The following is a 25,567-nucleotide window of genomic DNA, read 5'->3' on the forward strand; positions in this document are numbered from 1 at the left end:
TCAAAGTTGCTGGCGGGAGGGCGGCATTCAAGAGTGAGGAAGTTTTTTTTCATACCTTCCATCCATGAGGTTACTACATTTGGCACCATCTGGAAAATTCCAAATAACAATACAGTTAGATGACTTTGAGAAATTTTGACCTCCGTGCGATTTCTTTATAGATGCTGGCTCTCAAATAACCTCCTGTTTGGACAAGTCGTTAGTGACAATAAACACAATCTCGGGAGAGAAATAACGTGTGTGAGCGTCCAGTGTAATTCAAACCGGAAGAAAGTGATAAACGGAAGCAAAGCTTATGAAAAGAGATGCGAGGAAAATGATAAGTTAACCCCTCAGAGAGAAAATCCCAAATTCTGTACATACAAAAGATGTTTGAATGCTCTCCCATCCAATGGAGCTCCAGTAAAGATATTTTTTTCCAAATAGTTTTCTATGCTGCCAAACCTTTGAAGCAGTTGAATCAGGACAAAAGAAAACAACTCGACGGGAAATGCCTGATCGTAATGCAATGAAGTTGTGTTTTTTTCCCCCCCTTTTCTATATTCACTTTGTGTGCATTTTCTGTTCCACTGTGATGGTGTGGCCTCAACTGTGGAATATCAAATATTTATTCAATCTTTGGAACGCATTGGTTTGTCTTTTCTCACTGGTGTGGGTTTCAAAAACACACATGCCGACACGTTTATTTCTAAAAAAACATTTTTAAGGGAGGACGTGGGGTGGAATTAGTGTAAAAACACATCCATCTTTGTATGTCAGCGCGGCATTGACACAATGGGGATTTTGAATGGCACAAAGCGTTAGCCAGCAACACCAACATGGGGAGTTTGAAATATTCAACTCTCGATAGTTCTGAGGATCTTATTTCCCTAATGTCGCACTGTACTGTTCGTATATCTTAATTCTTAGACACTATCTGTGTGTGAATACACTCAACAAAAGAAGTCAAGTCAGGCCAAGTTGATTTATACAGTCCTTAATCACAAAATAGTCTCAAGAACAAAAGCGAGGTTGGCTAATTTACAAATCAAATATGGACCCAGTCCTTTTTAGTGTTCCAGTTGTTCACCATACGACGAGAAGAGAAGGCCAAGAAATGAAGGCTGCATTGTTAAATCTGCAAACACACTCAACCAGCTGGGGAGTGTAGCTCTTAAACTTGCTATGAAAACTCTGCTCTGTGTTCATACGTCAAGAGTTATATGGAATTGGATAGGAGACGTGATAAGAGCTGTTAGTGTGACGGTGGGTGGTAAAGGTTTTTCTCCAAATATTTTCCTCATAACTAGAGCAAATATTTACAGTGCATATGGTTATTGTAAACATTTGGGCCTTGCTTTTGTTATGATGCTATGCTTCTTCTTTTTTGGTCAGTGACATCTGTCCAGCAGGCTGTGATAGCAAAGTACTACTCAATCCCTTTATGTAAACATAACGTGAACACATCTGTCACAGCTTGAATTTTGCTGAGCTCTGCATTCTTTTGGAAGAAAAAACACCTTTGTGGTTGCTATAAACAATTAACCGATACAAAATGTTACTCTGCATTTTGTTTGTTTAGCAAACAGCAATTTCAATCAGTGTTTGCTATGGATGAATGTTGTATTGTAGCGGCATGATAGCTGAAGAATAGAAGAAGAAAAAGACGTCCGACCATGGGCATCTACCTGGGAGGGGGCGTCGACTGACACCCCCCTCAAACAACCACAACTATATATAAGCTCACTCTTAACGTGTGGCATCTGAATGTATAATACACAATACAGTAACATTGTTAGATAAAAACTTGGGACAGCCCAGTTGTGTATACAAATACATATGCCACAGCACAGGTGTCCAACTCAAGGCCCGGGGGCCAGATTCGGCCCGCCACATCATTTTATGTGGCCCGCCAAGACGAATTGTACATCAAATTCGTGTGTCATTACTAGAATTGCAAATTGTCTTCACTTTTAATAATATCTTTTTTTTTTTTTTTTTTTTTATTTGGCCAGTTTTTATTCGTCTGATTTGAAAACGAGTTATTTGTCAGTTTGTTTTGTAGCTTTTACTGAATATAATATGAGGTGCTCATACATTTATTTGGTTTGACAGTCATAATGGCCCTTCGAAAGAAGCTATGACTACAATGCGGCCCGCGAAAAAAATGAGTTTGACACCCCTGTGCCACAGGTTGGGGTGCCACTTGGTAGCGCCAAGCAGTACGGGGCACAGGGGACTGCCATTAATGGGGAACCACATACAGTAAATTTCCTGGAAGTGGTGGCCACATATCTGGCCCTACACCACTTCTTCTTAGGCCTACAGGGCAGGCACGTACTTGTACGCCCTGAGAAGACGTCTGTGGTTTACCACACTAACCACATGGGGTGACCAGGTCATTCTGGCTTTGGCCATAGTCTCTTCTTACTTGGGCGTTCGTCCACTTTGCGATCTTGTGGGCTGCCTGCCTTTCGGTCATGAAGTCGGCGCGGATTGCCTGCCCCGAGGGTCCCCTGTGGTTGGAATAGTGAAAGCTGAATCCAGAGGTGGTCAGCACACTTGCTTATTAAATGCTAATTTAACTTGTGCACCAATAAGGGCTCAGTTTTATTCAGTTCTTCTCAGGTACATCATCATAAGGGCCCAGCTTGTACTGACAAGTAGGTTACATATCCCATTTCGGCTCTGGAAGTAAACAAGTTCAAACCGGCCTCTGTTGATCATTTTATAAAACTATATAAAGCAGAGTCAATGACATTTGAACTCCACAACAACTTGAGAGTATTCGATTAAGATTATTTCCACAATCCTCTTGTTTCAAAGCTCAAGTGAATGACCTACTGATGCTCTAATGGGTACAACTGTTAAATCAAATAAGACACAATAAATGATCTGCAAGAAAATAATTGCTTTTACAAAGATATTGAGATAATGCTTATTTTTAGTGGTGTGAAACTGCACTGCCAAATATGTGCCATTCCATACCAAAGTACAACTCCCCAAAGTAGATAAATAAATAAATATTTATTTATGTACTCAAAGTCCCCACTGTGACATGAAATGACAAACAGCATATACAGTAAAGTTTGAGATTCCTGGCCAATACTTTCCATACTTTTATTATTTTCATTGGAGAGTAACAGAAGTCAAACCTTTTTCTTCCCACATTTATGATCGCTCACAAAAAAGCAATCTATCACTCAGCGACCCCAATTCCCAGGCATCCATTTGTATGACAGTCTTGCGTGTCATATCTAAGAACACGGAGTGCAAACGAAAGGCTGATCAAACACATTAAGAAGACATCAGCGTGCAGCGTAACCTTATCTGCTCCGACCAGGGTGGAGTTATACAGTAGACGTGTGGTCATACTCATTTATGATAACTCAATCCAACAAACCCATTGGCCTCCATCATTGTGATAACACGATGGCGCCACAGCTGATATCATACAGCAAGCGAGTGATTCTGGGAGAAAGAACGGCTGTTGAGAAGATAAAACTGCTGAGCCAGAGCTCTTTAATGGTCCCCCACCTCTCCCTAACAACTTTGGTTTGTTGTGGAAAAAAAAAAATCCCAATTGTGAGGTTTGTTTTACACAAAAATAGGTGTACAACAGTTCAATATTTACGCAGCATTTTTAAGGGTGAACATTTACATTCCTCCCGTTGCCCCTCGTCAACTTTGCATGGCTGTGGAGACCACCACTCCATCCAGGGGTGCTGGTGTGATACCACTGCAACTGTCAGGGTGATGGAAAGGGGTTATCACCTCCAACACCTCCCCTCCTCCAAAAAGAGGCCTGGGAAAGGCAAGAAGGCCACGTACATAAAGTGGAGCATTTCAGATACTTTACGTTATGCTGCCAATATGTAAACAAAGAGCCAAAATGATGCAATCGTGCTTTGTAAAACTGGTAAGAATGGATATCAGACAATGCTATAAATGATGTTGATGATATCTTATGGCAACACTAGATTCAATCATGTCCCGTGAAAGCACAATTAAAACTAAAAATAGCTGTAGCGACAAAATTGATTAATGCACAATGGAATCTCTCATTCTCACTATGACTAGATGGTCCGGTTTCTCATAGCGTTCCCTGGCTAAAATCATGTTTCCATCATTTACAGTTTGTATATTCAACTTGCTTAGATTGCAAATATGAGATCACGTAGTAAATTTCGGCCGCACTCAACTAAGCTACTTGATCTGACTATTTATTGATGATGAAGACTTCAAACATGTTGAAACTGGAGCCACATGCAGCTCTTAAACCATGGCCAATGCAATTTTCACTGGTAGGCACGGAGGAGGCACCAGGGGTGGGTAGAGTTTATTACTCACAGTCACCACCGCGCAAACTGATTCTTCCTCAATGATGACCCACAGAGAAGGTTGAAAGATGAGACGCATTCTTTTTTAGCCCCCTCCCCACCCTCATACAACTCTCAGCTCCCACTTGGTCCAGCTACCTAGTTTATTAGTTTGCCTCTCTATGACAGGTATGCAATACCCTCTTTACCTGTCACACGCCCACCAAGTCAAATATGTTATATTACTGGCTGGGAATGTATATCCCTTTCCAGAGCACAAAAGCACCCATACATCAGCTTGGGCCTCATCACTCATGACAGAGGCCGCTCATAGACACTGAGCTCATCTGAACATGGAGTCATGCTTATTGATGAACATACAGCAAGATGAGCAGACAGGCAAGCCATCAATCAAGGTGATAGTGAACAGGCATAAAGTCTATACTTGGAACAGTAATTATTGGACTGCAAAGTGACTGCTTGTGCCTTTTTGAGTTTCAAACCCAGAACTACGTAGCTGTAGGGCAAACGTGCTAATCACAAGGGTTACATGCTAGCCTTGTTTTTATTCCCATCTTTTTTATTAGCCATTCAAAATATGGATAAGAAAGGTAATAAAAAAAATAAAAATAAATACATATATATATATATATATATATATATATATATATATATATATATATATATATATATATATATATATATATATATATAATATATATATATATATATAAATATATATATAATATATATATATATATATATATAAAAATAGGTTATTTCACAAACATGCACACAAAAGAACTACTAATAGGATTGGAAAACATTGCTTTTCCACTTAGACGTTCTAGAGATAGTTAGGCTAACGCAAGCCTCGTTCTGAATAGGCTCGTCATTGTAACTCACTTTCTTTGAGAGTCGCTTCACAGGCCAGGAATGTGACCCACAACAGGTCTCCAACGAGCTCGACGTTTCTCTGCGGTTTCGATACCCAGCTGGGCTGGGCTTTACTAAAGCGTTTCTGCCTCTGCAGGGCTATCAGGTTACGTGGATTTTGGGTCAGCAAAGCCCTCCTGGTTCCACTTTATGAGCAACATTTCATTATTTTAGATTTATCACTGCCGTGTTTGCCTGTTGCTGTGTTTTCCTTATATATGAGCCTATTCAATTCATAACCCCTAATAATGAGCAAAGAAAGTGATTTAAAGAGACTGCAGGTTGGAGCTGTTCTCATGCTGCCAGAATTATGGGCTGTGCAGGGGGCCCTGGGTGAAAAAAGGGGTATCCTGAGTCAAAGGATGTTCCTAGCACAGTGAAGATCTTTGCATATCTATCCCATCTTGATGGACTGACTGAGACCCGCACCCTGTTTCCAGCAAGTCTCAGGGGAGTGCACACTTGCCAAAGTTGTGTCATGGATGATTTGCAAATCTTTTTAAATCTAGCATGCCATTATGTGATTGTTTACCTTACTGAGGCAGAACATCATTAGGGTATCATTAACGGTGGCATTTGGAGAAGATCCCTCTCTCTATCCCCTGTTGGTCGACTTTCGCTTAAGGGGGGTGATGGGAATTAACCCTCTCGTACCCCTTTACGAGCCTTTGCAGACTACAAGCAGAGGCTGGGCAAATACCAACATGCACCGACACATATACCATAGCATGCATGCCGTGGTGGGATGTCACTCCACTTGTGTAGATTTTAATGTAGTGACACTTCACTTACATGAGTAGTATTCATTTTTCTGTCAACTTCTTCCTACGTTTGAAAACAGATATTATTTTTTTACTCTTCAAGTTAACAACTTGGCTCATTACATCTTTTTAACCTTTGCAAATGGCACAATGTTAAAAAAAGACACAAAAAAAATGCAAGGCCTACCATCGTTGAGATTTTGGGGACTTACAGAAAACAGGGAACATGAAATGGAAATAAAAAAAAAAAAACAGTGATGCAACAGATCCAGCAGCAGAAGATATTCTCAAGTTAACCTAGCAAAATGTTTTTTTTTTGCTTTTGTGGTTGCAGCTAAAGTAAAGAATTTGAATAAGTACTTGTATGAGTGCTTTATTTTTTATTTTTTTTAAATTAAAGTATCTGTAGTTGTACTTAAGGACAGACTGTGCACATTACCCATAACACATGACACACATTGCTATTTGAAAGACAGCATTACCCGCCCATCACAAGGGATTACATCTTGATAGTTTAAAATTTGACATCAGCTTCTCACGCTCATCTACTCTGCCATCCTGCTAGTCATCTATTAAGCCTGATTCATCGCTTCCTTTTCCATCACACATCTTCCTAGTCTGACGTGACACCTTTCCAGATAGCCATCATTTTGACCTCAAGGAACCCACGGTGAAGGTCATACAATATCAGACAAACAGGGGCAAAAATGAAGTTTTCGTGTGCAGCAGTGGAATCGGGTGTCTCAACACGGATACAGAACGTGCAGGGGTGTCAGATTGTCACCGTGATAGTGGATACTTGGCGCCAACGTGCACAAATACAGCAACGTGTTATGAAATTGACCCGAAACCACAGGTTCATTCTTACGGGCAACTAAGCACGCATCTGAGCCAGTTGCATGCAGACACACTGGAATGTGGAGCTTTTCAAAAGAAATCAAGCAGATATCCTGTGGTTAAGTATGCACTTCTGGAGCATAAATGAAGAAAAAGTTTAGTTCAAAGAGAAGCTCACCTTAGAAACTATTATTCAATGCTACGTATTTTCAGAACATATAAAAATATGTAATTGTGCCAGAAAATTCAACTATTTTATATTTCAATACTTGACAAGGTATTATTATGGCATTGATTTTGCTCTTTTTTTTTTTATTTAATATTTCTTTGGTGATAGGACACCTGGATAGAAACCTTCTCTCAGTATCACCCTGGAAAAAAAAAACACACAACAAAACCAAAGGTCATAGTTCCATTATGTTTTTATCTTTTGGAATTATGCAAAACGTTTTGATGGTGGTCAGCTACCACTACTCATCTATTTCTCGGTCCTCTAGTGCCCTCTAGCGGACTTTAGTTTATCGATGCATGTCCCATAACGATTGTCCACAACTTTCCCGAAGTAAATGCTTTAATACTACAGCAATTTTACTCGTTAAAAAATAAAGCTATTATTAAAAGAAATGGAAAAGCCAAGGTACTCTGTTAGAGAGGAATATATTAATTTAAAAAGGCAAGTTGCTTAATAATGTTACATTAGATTTTTCTGCAACATTTTTGTTATGAGTTCTTCAGAAGACACCTTGATTTGCATTCTTTCCATCTATATATGATCCATATCTGCTTTTGAAGTGTTATGTTTCCTGTCGCTCCAGTATCTCTGCGGCTGATTCCTGACTTGACTGAAAAGAGCATCAGATCCTGGTGCTGCTTTTATTTCTACAGAGGAGCACGTGCTTATCCTCAGGAGTGCATGCACGTACAGGCAACTGAAAAACAGACCCCCACAGTACTGAGCCTTGAGCCCCTCACTCGGCCCCCCTCTTCTCACAAACACAAGCCCAGTGTGTCCGGTTGTATGCAGCAGAGAGGAAACACATATACTTCGCTTGACTAGAAACAATAACACAAAAGTCCATGAGAGACGCAGCAGGAAGGGGGGCAGGCAAGTGAGAATGGATAACTGTGTACAGACTTAGAATGCAACGAGCACATTTTCATGAGTGGACAGGTACTGTACACATCTGCACAAGCATCTCCACAGGAAATGGGTCTGATGCTGCAGGTATCCTTTACTTCCTCCCCTGTCCATCAGTGAAAGGGAATACTTTGTCTCTGCTCAACTGGCCCAAATTAGTCAAACCTGCAAGAGGCCATTTTCTTGATAATCGTTTCTGATTCACCCTGCTCAAATATTCCACAGCATACAGGCGAATCCCTAATTTGTGGCATGCATGAACTAGGTTATGGATACGCTCACAATTTGGTAATCAAGAAAATTATGTCAATAGCTGATAACAGGTTGGCTAGCAACCAACCGAGCACTGCAGTAATGGACTGTCGGCGGCATGCTCCTAACACAAAGCATCCGTGATTTCATTCCCTCCCTTTTCATGAAAAGCCTAGACTGCAATATGCACACGTGGAAACCACAAAAGATTAGATCACAATCTTTTAAAAAGGATTACCCTGGGCTCAACTCATTACTCAGGAGTCGCTAAGAGTTTGTCATGGAACAGTAATGTTCCGGAGTTCCTGTTGTGCCCTTATGCAGCCAAAGTCTAGACTTGAGGTCCCACACCTCTTTCTCTCTCTCTCTCTCTCTCTCTGCTGGATCCCTTAAATCAGAGCAGTGTTGTGTTGTGGTGAGGTGAAGCCACGGTCTACTGCCATTCATCTAAATGGAATCAGATTAAAGCTGAGGGTCTAAATACTTTTTAACGCAAAACATAATCTGCCATCGCTTTCTGCCTGGCCTTCCATATAGAGGGCAAATATGTGGAAGAACTGGGATATAAAGTTATGACCCTGAAATGAGGGAGGGAAATCAGATGAGATTGGGTCTGCTTCCATTTTTCAGTTGATGTGAGGTGACAGAAATTGGGTGATACCAAATATTCCAAAAAAGGAGTGATGAAAAAATGAACGGCATGTTGTAAATCAGTAAGGTAAAAAAACAAGAGTATGCAAACGGGTGTAACTGCAGTAAAGAGAAAGCAAAAACTATCCTCATAAATTAAGTCAACAGTCAGCTATATTTCACTATCAGGGGCCTCCCTGCATCAAATGCTCCAAAGAAAAAGAGGAATGAGCTGAGGGGTAACCCACAGCATGGAGGCTGTCAGTGAGCAAGCTCACACCTGCCCACCTTTTATGGACATACAGTAAAGTCATCAGTCTGTCAGCACCACACGATAACACACTCCTGGGAACGGACTGACCTGCTGCTCGCCCCCCTTCCTCCCTCCCCACCTCCACATGACAAAAGGAGGCTTAATATACTTGCCGCCCAAAACATTATAATCTGATGCACTGACATTCAACTTCCCTTGTTCAACCAAAATGTTCACCATCTATTTTCTACCACATTGTTAGGGTAACAGATGAGCTGGAGCCTCCCTTGACTGGTTGCTAGGCAAAAACAGGGGTGTATATGGCCACACGATCCAATCTTTAATTAAGACAATGATCATCTTTTTGGAATGCAGAAGCTCAAGTACAAAGCACAAGAACATGCTAACGTCACAAAGGGAAGGAACTGAGATTCAAACCCAGAACCGCAGAACTACTATATGGAAGATGTGCCAAACATTAGTCTGACCCATTCTAGAAGATTATGTCATGCGGTCGCGTTTATTTTTTCAGTTTTTTGTCTCGTCAATTGTCGTAACTTTACTTCCGGTTTTATTTTGTCATTCCTTCCGTTTCAGTTCGTGTTTCCTTCCTCGGTGTTGGTTGTCTTGTCTTCCCTGATCCCGATTGTGTGCACCCGCGTAATCGATACTAATTGTCATCACCTGTGTCCCCGCCCGTTTGTGTGTATTTAGTCCGTGTCTTCCCCTTGTCTTGTGCCAGTGTGTCTAGCCTCGTCCCGACCACCAGCGATTCCTTGATGTCCGAACTCTCTGAAAGAACTCTCCTTTTTGTCTCGCCGCCGAGCGACGCTTTTGGTTGTGCCTGGGTCTCCAGCGCCTTTTTGTCTCGTTCCAGTGCGACTCCTTTTGTTGGTACTTTTTGCTACACGTTTTCCCTCGAAAGAGGCGTTTTGATTTGTACTTTTAGCCTTTTGACTCGCCACAGTGCGACGCCTTTTGTTTGTACTTTTTGCCCCGTGTTTTCCCTCGCAAGAGGCGCTTTGTTTTGTACTTTTGCTCTGAGTGCTTGCTGGAATAAATCCCAGATAGATACGACTCTGCATCCGAGTCCTTCGCCTTGTCCCCTGCCTGACAGTACACACTGGCCAGACATGGACTCGGCAGAGTCGGAGCACCTGTGCGCCACAGTGCGCTCCCATGCCTCACTGCTCGCCCAGCACCAGAGGGAGGTGGGCGACTTGGGAGAAGAGATCCGAGGACTCGCTAGGAATCAAGAAAATTTCAGAGGAGCGGTCGCCACCCAAGTAGCAAAGCTGGGTCAGCAAATGCAGGAAGTGCTCTCGCTCTTGAACGCGGGACCAGCAGCGACCTCCAGTACACCCGTCGCTTCCCCCGTTCCTTCCCTTGCAAGAGGCCCCATGACTGGCAGTGCCAGACTGGCTCCTCCAGAGCGCTACTCCGGAGAACCCGGCCTTAGCCGGGCTTTTATTACAGAATGCGAGATGAACTTTGAGAGTTCCCCAGCAGAATTCCCCACCGAGCGCTCCAAGGTGGCCTACATGGTATCCTACCTGACGGGAAGGGCCCGCACATGGGCCACCGCGGAATGGGCCAGGGATTCCATCTCCTGTCACTCTCTCCCCGCTTTCATCCAGGCCCTGCGAACGGTGTTCGATCCCATTTCCGCTGACCGAGACAAGGCTCGCCAACTCTGTCAGATAGACCAGGGACAAGACACCGTCGGAGACTACGCCATCCGGTTCCGCACGCTGGCCGCGGCGAGCGGGTGGAATGCGGCGGCACTATATGACATCTTCCTCCGGGGCCTGTCAGGACCCATCCAAGATCAGCTAATCCCCTTAGATCTTCCCACCGACCTCGACGCCCTCATCGCTCTGGCTATCCGCACTGACAACCGGCTGCAAGAGTGGAGAAAGCACCGACGCGGCAACGCTCCCGCCTTCGTTCCAGTAGCCGGCCCTGACGCTCACCACTCCAGGCCGTACGGGGATCGGCAGCGCCAGGAGCCAGAACCGATGCAGTTGGGCAGAGCCAAGTTAACAGAGGAGGAGAAGTTACGGCGGCGCCGAGAGGGAAGATGCTACTACTGCGGCGAGCTCGGACACCTCCTCCTCTCCTGTCCAGTGAGGAGGACCCTGAAGGTAAGCGCCTTCTCGGCGGCTCTGTCCCCGGGGCGAGTGCTTCCCAAGGGCAGGATCACCCAGTCGGGAAGAGAGATAGAACTCGAAGTATTAATAGACTCAGGAGCAGACGAAAGCTTGATAGACTGGGCATTTGCTCGCCGGTGCGGGGTAAAGACTGAGCTACTGAACACTCCCGTGAAAGCTAAGTCACTCAATGGACAGGCACTCTTTGAGATAACTCACATAACCGAGCCAGTCTCGTTGTCAATTGGCCTCCACCAGGAGAACATACGTCTACATGTCGTGACCTCACCAATGAACCCTCTCGTTCTCGGGTATCCATGGCTTCAACGCCACAACCCCGCTATAGACTGGGGATCAGGGGAAATAACGGGATGGGGGTCCGACTGTCATGATTCCTGTATCAAGTCTAACCCGCGCCCTGTGCCTTCCGCTCCAGACGCGCCAACCCCAGACTTAACCGGGGTCCCTGCGTGTTACCACCAATGGGCCGAGGTATTCAGCAAGGCCAAGGCTACCTCTCTGCCTCCCCACCGTCCGTATGATTGCGCCATTGACCTGCTGCCGGGATCAACGATACCCAAGGGGAGGCTGTATTCTCTCTCGGGACCTGAGAAGCAAGCCTTGAATGAATATATAGACTCCTCCTTGCAAGCAGGGCTGATTCGACCGTCGTCGTCGCCTGCGGGGGCGGGGTTCTTTTTCGTGGGCAAGAAGGACGGCACCCTACGTCCCTGCATTGATTATAGTCCCCTCAATCAGATCACCATCAAGAATCGGTATCCGCTCCCACTGATGTCGACCGTGTTCGACCAATTACAGCAAGCCCGGGTGTTCACCAAGTTAGATCTGCGCAACGCCTACCATCTGGTGCGCATCCGGGAAGGGGACGAATGGAAGACAGGGTTCAACACGCATCGAGGACATTTTGAATACCGCGTCATGCCATTTGGCCTCACCAATGCTCCCGCTGTGTTTCAGGCCATGATAAACGATGTTTTGAGAGACTGTTTGGACCGGTTTGTGTACGTATATTTGGACGATATTTTGATTTACTCCCCAGATCTGAAGACCCATAGGGTTCACGTCGAGACGGTGTTGCAACGACTCCTGGAACACCAACTATACGTAAAGGCCGAGAAAAGTGAATTTCACAAGAGCACCGTTTCTTTTCTCGGCTTCATCGTAGCCCCGGGCAAAGTAGAGATGGACCCGGCGAAAGTAAGCGCGGTAACGGAATGGCCTACCCCTGACTCACGCAAGAAGGTGCAACAATTCCTGGGCTTTGCCAATTTTTATCGGCGATTCATTAAGGGCTTCAGTGCCACAGCGGCTCCCTTGCACGCGCTTACGTCTCCTAAAGTCCCCTTCCGCTGGTCAGCAGAGGCGGAGGCGGCCTTCCAGGAGCTAAAGAACCGTTTCAGCACCGCTCCCATCCTCACGCTCCCTGATCCGTCGCGGCAGTTTGTGGTGGAGGTGGACGCCTCCAATCAAGGAGTAGGTGCCATCCTTTCGCAGAGGGCCAAGAGCGACAACAAGCTCCATCCGTGCGCGTTCCTGTCTCGACGGCTGACGCCCGCCGAACAGAATTACGACGTGGGGGATCGCGAACTGTTGGCAGTCAAGCTGGCATTAGAAGAATGGAGACATTGGTTAGAGGGAGCACAGCAGCCTTTTTTGGTCTGGACAGACCATAAAAATTTAGAATACATTAAGTCAGCTAAGAGACTGAATTCACGCCAAGCCCGCTGGTCACTTTTTTTCAATCGTTTTAACTTCACTTTGTCCTACAGACCGGGAACCAAGAACACCAAGCCTGACGCCCTCTCCCGTGTTTTCAACTCGGACCCAGAAATTAAGAAGCCTGAGACTATCCTGCCTTCTCATTGCCTGGTTAGAGCCGTGACCTGGCCTATCGAAGGCCGGGTACAGCAGGCCAATGGTAACGAACCACCCCCTAGTGGTTGCCCTGAGAACCGACTATTTGTCCCTGCTCAATTACGATCCCAAGTCATCCATTGGGCTCACACCTCCAGACTCTCCTGCCATCCGGGCATGCGCCGAACGCTGTTCGTAATCCAGCAGCGATTCTGGTGGCCCTCCATGAGGGCAGACGTCAAGGAATACGTTGCCGCCTGTCCCGTCTGCGCCCGGAATAAGAACGCCCACGGCGCCCGCATGGGGTTGCTGCATCCCCTACCCATTCCTTCGCGCCCGTGGGCGGAGATATCTATGGACTTCGTCACCGGGCTTCCGACCTCGCATGGGCGAACCACCATACTCACAGTGGTGGATAGATTTTCAAAGATGGCTCATTTTATCGCCTTGCCCAAGCTCCCGTCCGCTAAACGAACGGCCACCGTGATGATGGACCACATATTCCGGGTTCATGGGTTCCCGAAAGACATAGTTTCCGATAGAGGGCCCCAATTCGTATCCAGGTTTTGGCGGGAGTTTTGCAAGCTCATAGGGGCAACCGTGAGTCTCACGTCAGGCTATCACCCGGAGGCAAACGGACAGACAGAACGTATTAATCAACAGTTGGAGACAAGTCTCCGCTGCCTGGTCTCCCAGAACCCCTCCTCGTGGAGCAAGAACCTCTCCTGGGTGGAGTATGCCCACAACTCCCTGCCCACCACGGCTACAGGTATGTCCCCCTTCAAGTGTGTGTTTGGCTACCAGCCCCCTGTCTTCCCTGACAGTGAGCCGGAGGTGACGGTGTCTTCGGCCCACGCCTTGGTGCGCCGCTGTCATCGCGTCTGGTCGGCGGCTCGGGCCACGCTGGTCCGACAGGGGGACCGGGTAAAGCGGATGGCTGACCGGAGGAGACGTCCGGCGCCCATGTACCAGAGAGGTCAACGTGTCTGGCTATCCACCAAGGATCTTCCCCACCGGGGGGACTCCAGGAAACTGGCGCCTCGCTTCGTGGGTCCGTTCCCCATCGCCAAGGTCGTGCACCCGGCCGCGGTGCGTCTACGCTTGCCCAGGTCCCTTGCAGTCCACCCCACCTTTCACGTTGGGAAGGTCAAGCCGGTGGTGGACAGCCCGTTGGTGCCGGATCCGGCGCCCCCTCCGCCTCCGCGGACTGTGGACTGTGGGACGGCCTACACCGTCAAAGAACTGTTGGATGTGCGCAGAAGAGGCCGGGGCTGGCAGTACCTGGTGGACTGGGAGGGTTATGGTCCGGAGGAGCGGCAATGGGTGCCGCCTAGTTATATTTTGGACCCGGGACTTTTTGAGGACTTCTATGCGGCTCACCCTGGGGCTCCTGGGCCGTCTGGGATCCGGCCCTAGGGGGGGGGTTCTGTCATGCGGTCGCGTTTATTTTTTCAGTTTTTTGTCTCGTCAATTGTCGTAACTTTACTTCCGGTTTTATTTTGTCATTCCTTCCGTTTCAGTTCGTGTTTCCTTCCTCGGTGTTGGTTGTCTTGTCTTCCCTGATCCCGATTGTGTGCACCCGTGTAATCGATACTAATTGTCATCACCTGTGTCCCCGCCCGTTTGTGTGTATTTAGTCCGTGTCTTCCCCTTGTCTTGTGCCAGTGTGTCTAGCCTCGTCCCGACCACCAGCGATTCCTTGATGTCCGAACTCTCTGAAAGAACTCTCCTTTTTGTCTCGCCGCCGAGCGACGCTTTTGGTTGTGCCTGGGTCTCCAGCGCCTTTTTGTCTCGTTCCAGTGCGACTCCTTTTGTTGGTACTTTTTGCTACACGTTTTCCCTCGAAAGAGGCGTTTTGATTTGTACTTTTAGCCTTTTGACTCGCCACAGTGCGACGCCTTTTGTTTGTACTTTTTGCCCCGTGTTTTCCCTCGCAAGAGGCGCTTTGTTTTGTACTTTTGCTCTGAGTGCTTGCTGGAATAAATCCCAGATAGATACGACTCTGCATCCGAGTCCTTCGCCTTGTCCCCTGCCTGACAGATTACACCTTATCAATCAAACTTTGGCAGTTGAACAGATATTATGACATAATGCGAGACGTCAAGAAAACTTTTGCGTTATACAAAAGATATTAGAAACAGCTCATGGTATGATGTAACCCAAATCAAGTGTTTCCTGCTGGCCCTCCAGTTGCTTCTCACATTGCAAAAACAGGTAAGGTTCATTGACGACAAAAAAAAAAAAAAAAAAAAAAAAATCTATTGGTGTCAATACAAACGTGAATACTTGTTTGTCTATGTGCCCTCTGACTAGTGGTAACCAACCCGGATAGAGCCTGCTTCTTAAATTAAAAGCCAGCTGGGATTGGCTCGAGCTGACCAAATACCCCAAAGAGGATATAATGAAATAGATGCATGGTTTGTGAAGGTGGAGCTAATGCACTGGCTTGTCAGATTGTGACTGTGAGACTGAACATGCATGCGTTGGTTGTCACTATGCAAATATTGTAGCTGAGAATCAAATCATATATTACGGAGGCAGAGTTCAAAAAGAGGCAACGTTTGGCACAAGCTATACAAGTAAGCTAATCACATTTTGCAGCATAAGCAGGGTGGAAGACAGAAAGAAGTAAGAGAGGTTGTTTGGGAAGTGTACTTGGGGCCAGCTAACTGGGTGGTAGGCAGCATGTTCAAGAAGAGAACAGAAATACTACGTGGCACGCTGCATACTGATGACTAGGTTGTAGCGGCTGGATCGGCTCTCCGGTAGTTATTCATGGAGCCGTTATAAAAGAAACACAATCAAGTCATTTGTGGGGCCTTCTCTTTTGCACTGCTTTTATTCTCTTTGAGCTCTGAGGCACAAAGAACAGAATGCATGTCACTGAATGAATAAATAAACGTGAGGAAAAAGAGGAGGCCAGCTGTTGGTCCTTCTTTGGAGCCAAAAAGTAATGAATGGCGGAAGCGGTTTGTGCTAGCTGATTCACTTTAAGACACTTTTACGAATGAGTGAAGGTTTTAACTATACCTGAGCTGTAATGAAAGAGAGAGAAAAAAAAGGACTCAGGTCTTTGTGGTCTGCTGTTGAGGAGTATAATCCAGAAGGAAAACTTAAGTGCCCCCTCTAGTGCCCATATTTGCAAGTGCAGTGATGACATGAACAACGTACAGTAAAGACTCATTTTATTGCCATTCATATAGGGGTATAATTTTGTTGTTTCAGATTTATTTACGAATGTACAGCTTAGAGGGTGTGTGATAATCAACTGGCAATAATGAAAAAAAAATCTTGCTTATTTTATAATGATTGATTTCAATAAAAGATATGTGCTCCAGCTACAAGACTTACCTTTACACATCATTATACAAAAAGAAAGCATCACATTGCTAGAGGCTAAAAAGTACGGTGTGTACTGTATGTGTCTTCCATCACAACACTGCACAACAAAATTCACAGATTCAAGGAAATACATTGATCGTGCTGTGATTATATACTAGCTCTTCTACATACAGCAGATATAAAAAGTCTACACACCCCGGTTCAATTGCCAGTTGTTGTGATACAACACAGCAATCAAGATAAATCACCTCAAAGTATTTTCTACCATTAATGTGACCCAAGACCTGTACAACTCAATGGAAAAAAAAAAAGATTGAAAGTAAAAAAAAAATACAAGTGCGATAAGGTGGTGCATGTGTTCACAGTGCACAAAACGATATATAGACTTTACATCCACTTATAGAAGTGGGAATTGGGAAATTACATGAGAACATGTAGCTTGACACTGCTTGGTCACACAGTGGGGAACAGCACTGACGTGTTTATGAAACACAGTAACACGCTGACGGTCCCACAGAAGACGTTGCTGTCTGACTGCAGGACAGGTTGACATACCACAAGACGGATAAACACACAAAGGCTGTCAATGCGATGTCGACTCGTATGTATGGTTTTGATGAGCAAAGGGTGTAAGTTAAAAAAAAGGGGGGAAACGCACAGAGTAGGTACGGTGACAAGTTGCAACACTTCCTTGTGCAAGTGCACATCAACGGGAGCAATCCAGACGGTGTCCATCTAAAAAGCTCATGTTGAAAGCAGTTATTGACTACTCAATACAAATATCAAGCTAAACACTCAGCCTCTTGTCGTCTGTGCCTTATTATTTATTTACGCTCAACAATGATTCTTAATCAATATATATTTTTTGGTTAAAATGCATTTTTATTGGATGAATGGGTATTCTCTAGGTAGAAACGGAAAAAGGAAATATGTTCCTTGTCACAATAAGCTGACTAGTAAATTGACGCATGGTAAATATACTCGCAGTAAAAACTTTCCGCATTTTCCTCCACAAATTATTCATTTGCTCATCTTTTTTGAGGAAACGATCTTTTGTACCATTCTAAAGGATGCATTATCAACATTGGCTGTGAAGGCTCTGCAGATACTACATAAACACCTTTCAGCTGAAGGATATCAATTCTTCTATAAAAAAATAAATTACTCCAAATTGGGCTTGGTTCTGGATATTTTTGGGCTGTATTGTACATGCAGATACCTAACAGGGATAGATTGTGCACATCCAGGATTTGAAAAACCATTGAAAAACCTGTCACACTGAGGTGCTCAACAACTGGAATGGTCCTGCAAAGGGAAATTAAAAGTGCAATGCTTTGGAATTCAGTGACGAAGAAGGATATAATGAATGGTGAGAGTAAACTTTCAAGGTAGTGCAACAAAGGGGAAGAAATGTAGCAACTGTACTGCATTTCATCACAGCAGTAGAACAGCAAGTTAATACATTTGGCTTAAAATGTATTCAACACAGGCACAGACAATAATGCAAACCTACCATATTAAAACTTCAATTGAACAGACAACAATGTGCTTGATGTCACTCGTTGGGAGGATAAAATCTTTTGAAGCAGCAACACGCTAATTCAGCTGCCGACAAACACGAAGGTCCCATCGTCACAACAAAAACATCACGAAATGTCAAACTCGCCATAGCCACAAACGTGAGAAGACCATGAATGAATGATGACAAATGACGCAACGGAACCTCATCACCGTCTTCTCGTGTTGACGAGATATAGCTCCCAGGTTCATCTTAATTCTCAGCAATTAGTCCGTTCATCTTCAAGAGTCGATGACCACCTTGGCCTCGTCATTGTCAGGCACTACCTCATTTCCTCCTCCCTCCCCCTTGAACAGCTCCTCCATCAGCTGCTCGCCGGCGGTGCCCGCCCGCGACGCCCACAGAGCGGCTCCCTCTCGCAGGCCGAGCGAGCGCAGCAGCCGTGCGTAGTCCAAAAATGCCGTCTCTATGAGTTTATGTGGATATATTAGGTCAAGGAGAACTTGGAAAGAAAGTTTAGTAAGTCTGTCACAGTCTGTCTCTATTTTACTTCCCTGCATGTGTTGAAGTGGTAGTTGTTGTAAGGTTTGTAATTACAATTATGATAATTCCGGTTTGTCAAATCAACCCTGCCGGAGTGTGGTTTTCTTGGGCAGAGATGTTTTGAGAATTGTTTCATTGAGGAGAATACAAATAAGATGCCTGCAAAGCTGAGACTTTTTGGGTTGTTTTGTTCAACAGTTTTACGAGAGAATTGCATTCGTGGATCAAAGAAAGCTATTTGAATACTTATCTTCCAAATTTCCAAATCATTGTTGAGTTCCTTTGTTTGGTGTTGTGTTTTCCGTTTTGAACTAATGACCGTTTTCTGAGCTCTGTCTGCAAGAGATAGTTATGATTTAACATAGCGGCAACAGTACATCCATCAATGGTCCTTGGAGCAGTGTAATGGATTTTGAAAAAAGGATATTCGATGAGTCATTGGCCTCCATGACCCCGTATTTCAAGCAGGCTTCGATAAAGAGAGCTGCACAGTCAAAGTGCCTCATACTAGATGCGAAGTGGAGAGAGGAGAAGAAAGAAGAGTAATTCTCAGAAAATAGCACAATGCCTGATTTGAGGAAAGTGACCCTGTAGCACCCACTACATGCATCTAGAAAGCCTCTCAAAATGTAACGCCGCATAAAAAAGGGGACGCTATGCAGAAAACAAATCCCCTAAAGAGAGACGCTCATGACATACTTATATATATAATATAGGTGATCAAAATTTACATGACTTAAATGCTTTTTTTTTTTTTTAAGGTCTGAGAGATAAAGCTGACGGAAAAGCCGGTATCGTACCTGTGTAGCATCTCTCCCACTTTGTAAAAGCAGCCCAGGGAAAGCAACACTAGGATGGCTTTGGATTTCTGGTTGACCTGCGGGGAGCAAAGATGTTCGGCCCATCGCTTCAGCACATCTGAACTCTCCGCTGGATTGAGACGCACCTGACAAAAGAGTATGTATATAAATGAGGCAAACAACTTTGTGATAGACAGTGCAAGGTAATGTGTGAGCCCGCATCATAACGAATGTAACTGTGTATATAGCACATCCGCTCAATGCTTGTGAGATAATCTGGGTCAGCACAAAATTGTACACATTTATAGATAACCACTTCCTGCATTACAATGCAAACAAATTTCAGCCGAGTTAAGAAACATGTGCAATGATGCTGATGCAACAAAATTCTAATCAGTTCTAATCTTGCTCAAGACCCAACCCTCCCTCCACAAGGCTGTGTGGGAATCAGAAAGGCATTTTTTAGTTTTTTAGTGTCATTCTACCCTATCGACAAACAGACATGAAATAATGGATAATAAAAAGCACCAGAAGAAACTAAATCGATGTTAACAATAAATTCATCAACTGTTCAGCGTTGTGGGGAGTTTAGGCCTATCCAATCTGACTTTAGGGCAAGAGGGTGACTACAACATGGATTGGTCGTGAGTCAATCACAGGCATATCGAGACAAAGGCAGTCATACTGGCACAGATTGGTAATTCAATCCAGACTTCTTATGAGGAAGTCAGGGGAGAAAACGACAACATGTAATACAAATACAGTACAATAAAAAAAAATAATAATCTGCTCAGGCTAGAATAACAAGTATTGCTACATTTCGTGGTGCCAAGAAGATACCATAAACTAAAGTGAGTTGATGTGCTTTACTGAGACAAAAGCAGTGCTTCACTGCTATCTTGCTGCATTTTGGTACCAGGGAACTTGTTGATCTGAAATTAGGATCTTAATTTAGACAAAAAAGGTGCTTTGCCACCATCTTGTGGCATGCATAAAATTTTTTAAACCTTTTTGGAGCGCACCGGTTCAATCCTCCTTCAATAGCGGTGTAACACTGTAATGTTATATTTATAGCTGTCTGACACTCACAATTGTAAAGGAGTATTGTATAATTAGACTCAGTGTCTGTGATGTCAGTGCCAGTTAGATAGGGTTACAGAAACTGGGGAGTTGACAACTAACATTCAATGTTGGGAGTGGCTGTTGTTCCGCAAAAATGCATCAACTCAGACACTGCAACAGGGACTCATTTTGCCTGCATCCAGCCAGAAGCACAGGCTTCCATTCATAATTCATTACACTGCATAGCTATTAAATTGACACAGAAATCTTTCATGTAGTTTTTAGATGCCCCAAACTTCTACTATATGGTACCCGATTGATGAATACACCTAGACATGGAAAAGGTATGAGCATAATGAATCAATTGGATAAAACACCTGTGAATGCCGAGGTGCCCGTCAACATTTATATCCATCATACCCGCTCCAAAAAAAAAAAGTTAAAAAAAAACAAAAACTGCCCTCTACCCACACACACACAAATATCTGATGCTTCAAGCAGACGAACCCACTGCGTTACCTTGGCAAGCCAGGCGGCACGGTTCCACTCCCCGTAGGTCTGCAGGTAGCGGCAGGCATCTGCAGCCTTGTCAATCAAACACAGCAGCTGCACCCCCTCTGGTAAAACAGCGGGAGGAAAAGCTACAATGTGATAACAAGCGACGATGGCTTCATTTCAACAATATAAATCCGCTATACTCTCGATGCAATAATTGGACGCCATCCAAAAGTGATATTTGTGTGACTGTTCTGTTTAAGTGGGTGCGACATCAGGTGATGAATCACATCAAAAATACATATACATCTCACTCAATTTCAAGCCAAGAGTTTTCTAGATTCAATTTAAGCACAGCAGACTTTGGCAGACCCGCGTGTACCCTTTCAAAGTACAAAAAGTCACTATGAGCGTTCAAACCGTACCTGCTAACTTTCCGTTGGCGATCATGTTTGTGGCCACAAGTTTGATAGTGGACTGGGATGGTCCAGAGGAGGTGATGGTGGTCACCAGGCAAGCCTTTAGGGAATCGCAGTAGTAGCTAGGATTGTCTGCACTCGTCTCCAACAGTAATTGTACGGCACGGTCCGTCTGAAAGCAAGACCAAAGTACAACAGAAGGTAATGACGGAGATATGGATAACAATAAGGACAGCCTGAGAAAGGCAAGAAGTAATGACCAAACTATAGGGGGATGGATGATATCACCCTTTTTATCCGCTGGCCCTGAAGGCTTCGCTTTGTGCTAGTATCAGAGCTGAGTGACCTCTGTCTTTCTGCCTAGATAGGTGCGACACATCCAGTACAAAGCCTGCTGATTGCAGCCTGTGATTAGAGAGGGAACAGTGACATTGTGAGGTGACTACAATCCTCTTGGGCAGAAATCCTACAGAGGAATCAGGGGGCTGTTATCCTCCATCTTGCTTCATTTGGCCGACAGCATAAAGCAAGGTCGACTAACCGAATAAGCCACAAAACAACCTGCTCCATGGCAACAGAAGCTTACCACGGCTAGCCACAATATTAGGCACACCAATACAGTACGTAGTACTTGATTTAGCTAAATACTAAGCATAGATGACGGTGTCAAGTGAGTATTATAAGCTATGTAAAGGCAGACATGTTGTGTTTAAGCAATGGCTGTATTGATCTCAGAAAGTGTAGCTGCTGTGTCTGTTTTATCAGTCTTAGCTGAAGAGAGTCAATTGATCCATAAACTCTTATAAAACTTGACAATTCCCTGTGGTGGTGTATAAATGTGCAAATTCACCCAACTGTGTACAAAGAGGGGAAGGCTGAAAGGGAATGCGGTGGAAGTGGAGTCGTTACCTGACCCAGAAGGAGGAGCTGGTCAGCACATTTCTTAGTATGCTCATAACTGGAGCGCTTCACTTCCTGCAGGTGAACACGGTCCAACTGGAATTTCTGTAGGCGAATGAAGGTTATACAAAGATAAGATCCGTCATTTTTCAATATCAGCAAGTCATTGCATAGACAGAAAACTAATCATTCATTACACGGCAACGATAGTGATTAGGTGAATATAGAGGGCGGTTTTACAGACATTGAATACAATTATGAAGGCTTTAAAATATTTAAGAGTCACTCGTGTTTCTAGTGACGCAGTGCCTTACTCCTTGTTATATTTCACAGCATGCCTTCAAACTTGGCCATTCACTTGGTTTTAGCATTAAAACTCTGATTTAAAAGAAATAAAGCACTTTGGTTAAGTGAGGAAAAATAGGTATTCAAGACGTCACACAATATGGAGTGCGAGACTGCGTGAGCAGCGTGGAAATGTGTGTCGACTTCTGTGTAGAAAAGAGAGAAGCTCTATTATTACTATTATTATTATTTTTTTGCTTGTAGTTTGGCTTCATTCTTCAGTGAGTCACAGCTAAGGGCATAAATCAAACGTGTTAAGAAGCTTCAGAGCGGTGTGCTCTCTGTTGGAGGCTCGGATATTAGTAATTACAGCCAGGCTGCTGCCACAGCGGCTGTTGTATGACAACACAAACCAAACGTAGCTACAGACCGTCTTTCAAAGCCTTCTATTTATGCTCACAGTGTGGCCCCTTATTAAGACGCAGCGGAACTTTCATTTAAACAAAATTGTGCATAATCATTTTTATGAAGTAATGGTGGCTTTGATGGAGTTACAGAAAAAGCCTTTTTAGAGGAAATTAGAAAGTCGCATTGCATTTCAATTATTCAATGCCATTTAAAAGATACTTCCGTTTATTTGTTAATCCTGTGGGGACAATGGAATAGTGGCATGCACGGTTGCCTCGAAGTTCTACGATCCTGGGTCCGAATTACAGTTCTGGCTTCTCTGTGAGCAGTTTGAATGTTATCACCATCCCTATGTGGGTTTTCTTCAATGGTATTCTAGCGGCATGAAAAGAGAAGGCATTTTTTAAGTTTTCACCATAATCTTCTATCCATCTTTTATATGGGAGGAAAAGCTTAATGCGATCACCTTTTACCTTTCTTTTGTTACCTGTTTAAATGAAACCGAAGCAAAAAAATATGGAACTTGTAATTGCATAATCCAATCCTTCAAACATTCGAATTTGAAATGCTGAAACTTCCCATTCAATTGCAATATAATGAGTCTTCTCAATAAGTATTATGTTTGTCATGTCAATCAGGAATGAATGATTTATATTCTAAAGAAATATTTCCTTCGGGCTCCTCCAAGTGAATAAAACATTTATTTTTGACAATAGCCAGACAAAGTGTTTTTTTTTTTCTCCATACAGCTCTGGGCTGGACTCATTAGTCTCCATACATGTATTTTTGCCATTATTTTTCAATTACATATGGGAGTGCAGCTGGAGGTTGGTTTATGCATAAAAGGTGCCATATGCTATATCAAAGCGGCAGCAGGGATTTCAGCATCAGCTGCACTGCTACTGTATGTGAAGTTTCTGGGCAAAGACCACACCTGGAGTTGGGCCTGAGAACTGTGTTCAAATAAACAAACAAAAAAAACCCCCAGATATTCCTGATCTCATTAGCTCCATGGGCTTTGATCCTCTCATGAAGATAAATCATGTCGCAACATTCTGAGCAATATTTTTTTGTAATGTCATGAAAATGGTCATACGTCAGACAGCTGGTGTATATACTAATGTGGTTGGTGGGGAATATTGGAAGTGCAGGCTTTTTTAGGGTAAAATTCCACACTACAGGATAAGTCAATAGTTTACCTATGTGCACAGTATTTCTAATATTTAACAAGTGCGATATTGGATCGCGATAATAAAATCCTAATCGTCGCCATAGCAATGTTGTTAAAACGTAAGAGGACAAGGGACAGCTGCTACTGTTTACGAGGACTGTGCACGAATCGGTGGAGATTTGAGTGCTCAGGGAAAAGCAAGTATCAAATCGTATTTGTTGCACTTGGATCAGAATGCATCTTGTAATACTGTTGCGCGTGTGGTCCTTTTAATGAGACGCTCAATATGTATAACATAGCTATGCAGGGAGTGTGGGGGCAAGCGGTTTTGACATACCCTTCACCTGGGAGAGGATGCATGTGAATTTTAAATTAACAGGTAATAATATTTTAGTGGCAGGCAGACAACAGTTTGGTGAATGCCTGCCGTTGTACGTACTTTACAGTTCAATAGATTAAGTTTGTAAATAAGTAAATGTGAGGTTTTTGGGGACCCACCCTCCATGACGGTAGATACAACTAACATTTTACCGTATTTTCCAGACTATAAGGCTTACCAGACTATAAGGCGCACCTTCAATGAAAGGCCCATTTTAAAACTTTGTCCTTATATAAGGTGCACCGGACTATAAGGCGCACCATTAATGCATCATGTCAGATTTTTAATCCAAATCAAATCATTCTCCATTTTATCTTTTTTATTTCAACTTCAGATGCAACAAATTACTTTATAATCACAAAATAATGATCCATAGTCTTTTTGATTCATGATTCATAGTCTTCAGCGGGCCACTTATGATTGATTTCATGACACAATGCTTCAGGCCAGTTTAAATTTAGGAATTTGGTCCATATATAAGGCGCACCGGACTATAAGACGCACTGTCGGCTTTAGAGAAAATTTTAGGTGCGCCTTATAGTCCGGAAAATACGGTAATCAAATTGCAAATCGATTCAAACGTCATCCACTAATTTAAACCTAAAGGATCGATGGAGCTTTTGGGTGCGAGTCTGAGCTTTACTTGAGTTTTGACTGACATAAATCTGTGGTCAACTCCCCCCTTCTTTACTGTTTTTACTGACCTGGAAATAGGAGCTTTCGCACAACATGTCGTGGCAGATGTCCAGATGATTCTGAGGAGACTGCTGAGCTGATTCACTTTGAATCTGCCCCTCCGCTGTGGCCACACTGAGCTGATGAGCCCGAGCAAATGACTGGAGGTAGTGTGAGGCCACAGTCCAAAACTGGAGGTCAGACTCATCCCCGAACAGCCTGCAGTTTGCCACACCACCACCTCAGTCAACATCAAAATACTAATGCTTTCTTTGTTGTATTTGCAGCTTTCTAATAAGCACATGTACTACATCTTTCAGCACATTTTTTTTTCCAACCTCACCACAACTCTGCCCAACTACATCCTTCTGTTATTTTTGTCGTCATTTATCACTCTGAGCGTCCTTTAGCTATTTTGCACAGACACACTGCTGTTGCT

At 44.0% G+C, this 25,567-nt stretch overlaps 1 protein-coding gene across 1 annotated transcript in view; it reads right to left on the reverse strand.

Moving 5' to 3' along the window:
* Positions 1 to 16,298: 16,298 nt before the first annotated feature.
* wdr11 (WD repeat domain 11) overlaps positions 16,299 to 25,567 on the reverse strand; it is a 36,382-nt gene continuing 27,113 nt past the window's right edge. Inside the window, exons 23-29 of the mRNA XM_049736284.2 lie at positions 25,158 to 25,347; positions 22,220 to 22,315; positions 21,317 to 21,482; positions 20,916 to 21,013; positions 19,335 to 19,480; positions 18,959 to 19,041; positions 16,299 to 18,466 (exon numbers count right to left, since the gene is read on the reverse strand). Coding sequence (XP_049592241.1) covers positions 18,273 to 18,466; positions 18,959 to 19,041; positions 19,335 to 19,480; positions 20,916 to 21,013; positions 21,317 to 21,482; positions 22,220 to 22,315; positions 25,158 to 25,347 — 973 coding nt within the window. The 3' untranslated portion in view covers positions 16,299 to 18,272. The remainder of the gene's footprint in view (positions 18,467 to 18,958; positions 19,042 to 19,334; positions 19,481 to 20,915; positions 21,014 to 21,316; positions 21,483 to 22,219; positions 22,316 to 25,157; positions 25,348 to 25,567) is intronic.

The sequence above is a fragment of the Syngnathus scovelli genome, chromosome 12 (assembly GCF_024217435.2).
Source record: "Syngnathus scovelli strain Florida chromosome 12, RoL_Ssco_1.2, whole genome shotgun sequence".
In the NCBI taxonomy this organism is placed as follows: domain Eukaryota; kingdom Metazoa; phylum Chordata; class Actinopteri; order Syngnathiformes; family Syngnathidae; genus Syngnathus; species Syngnathus scovelli.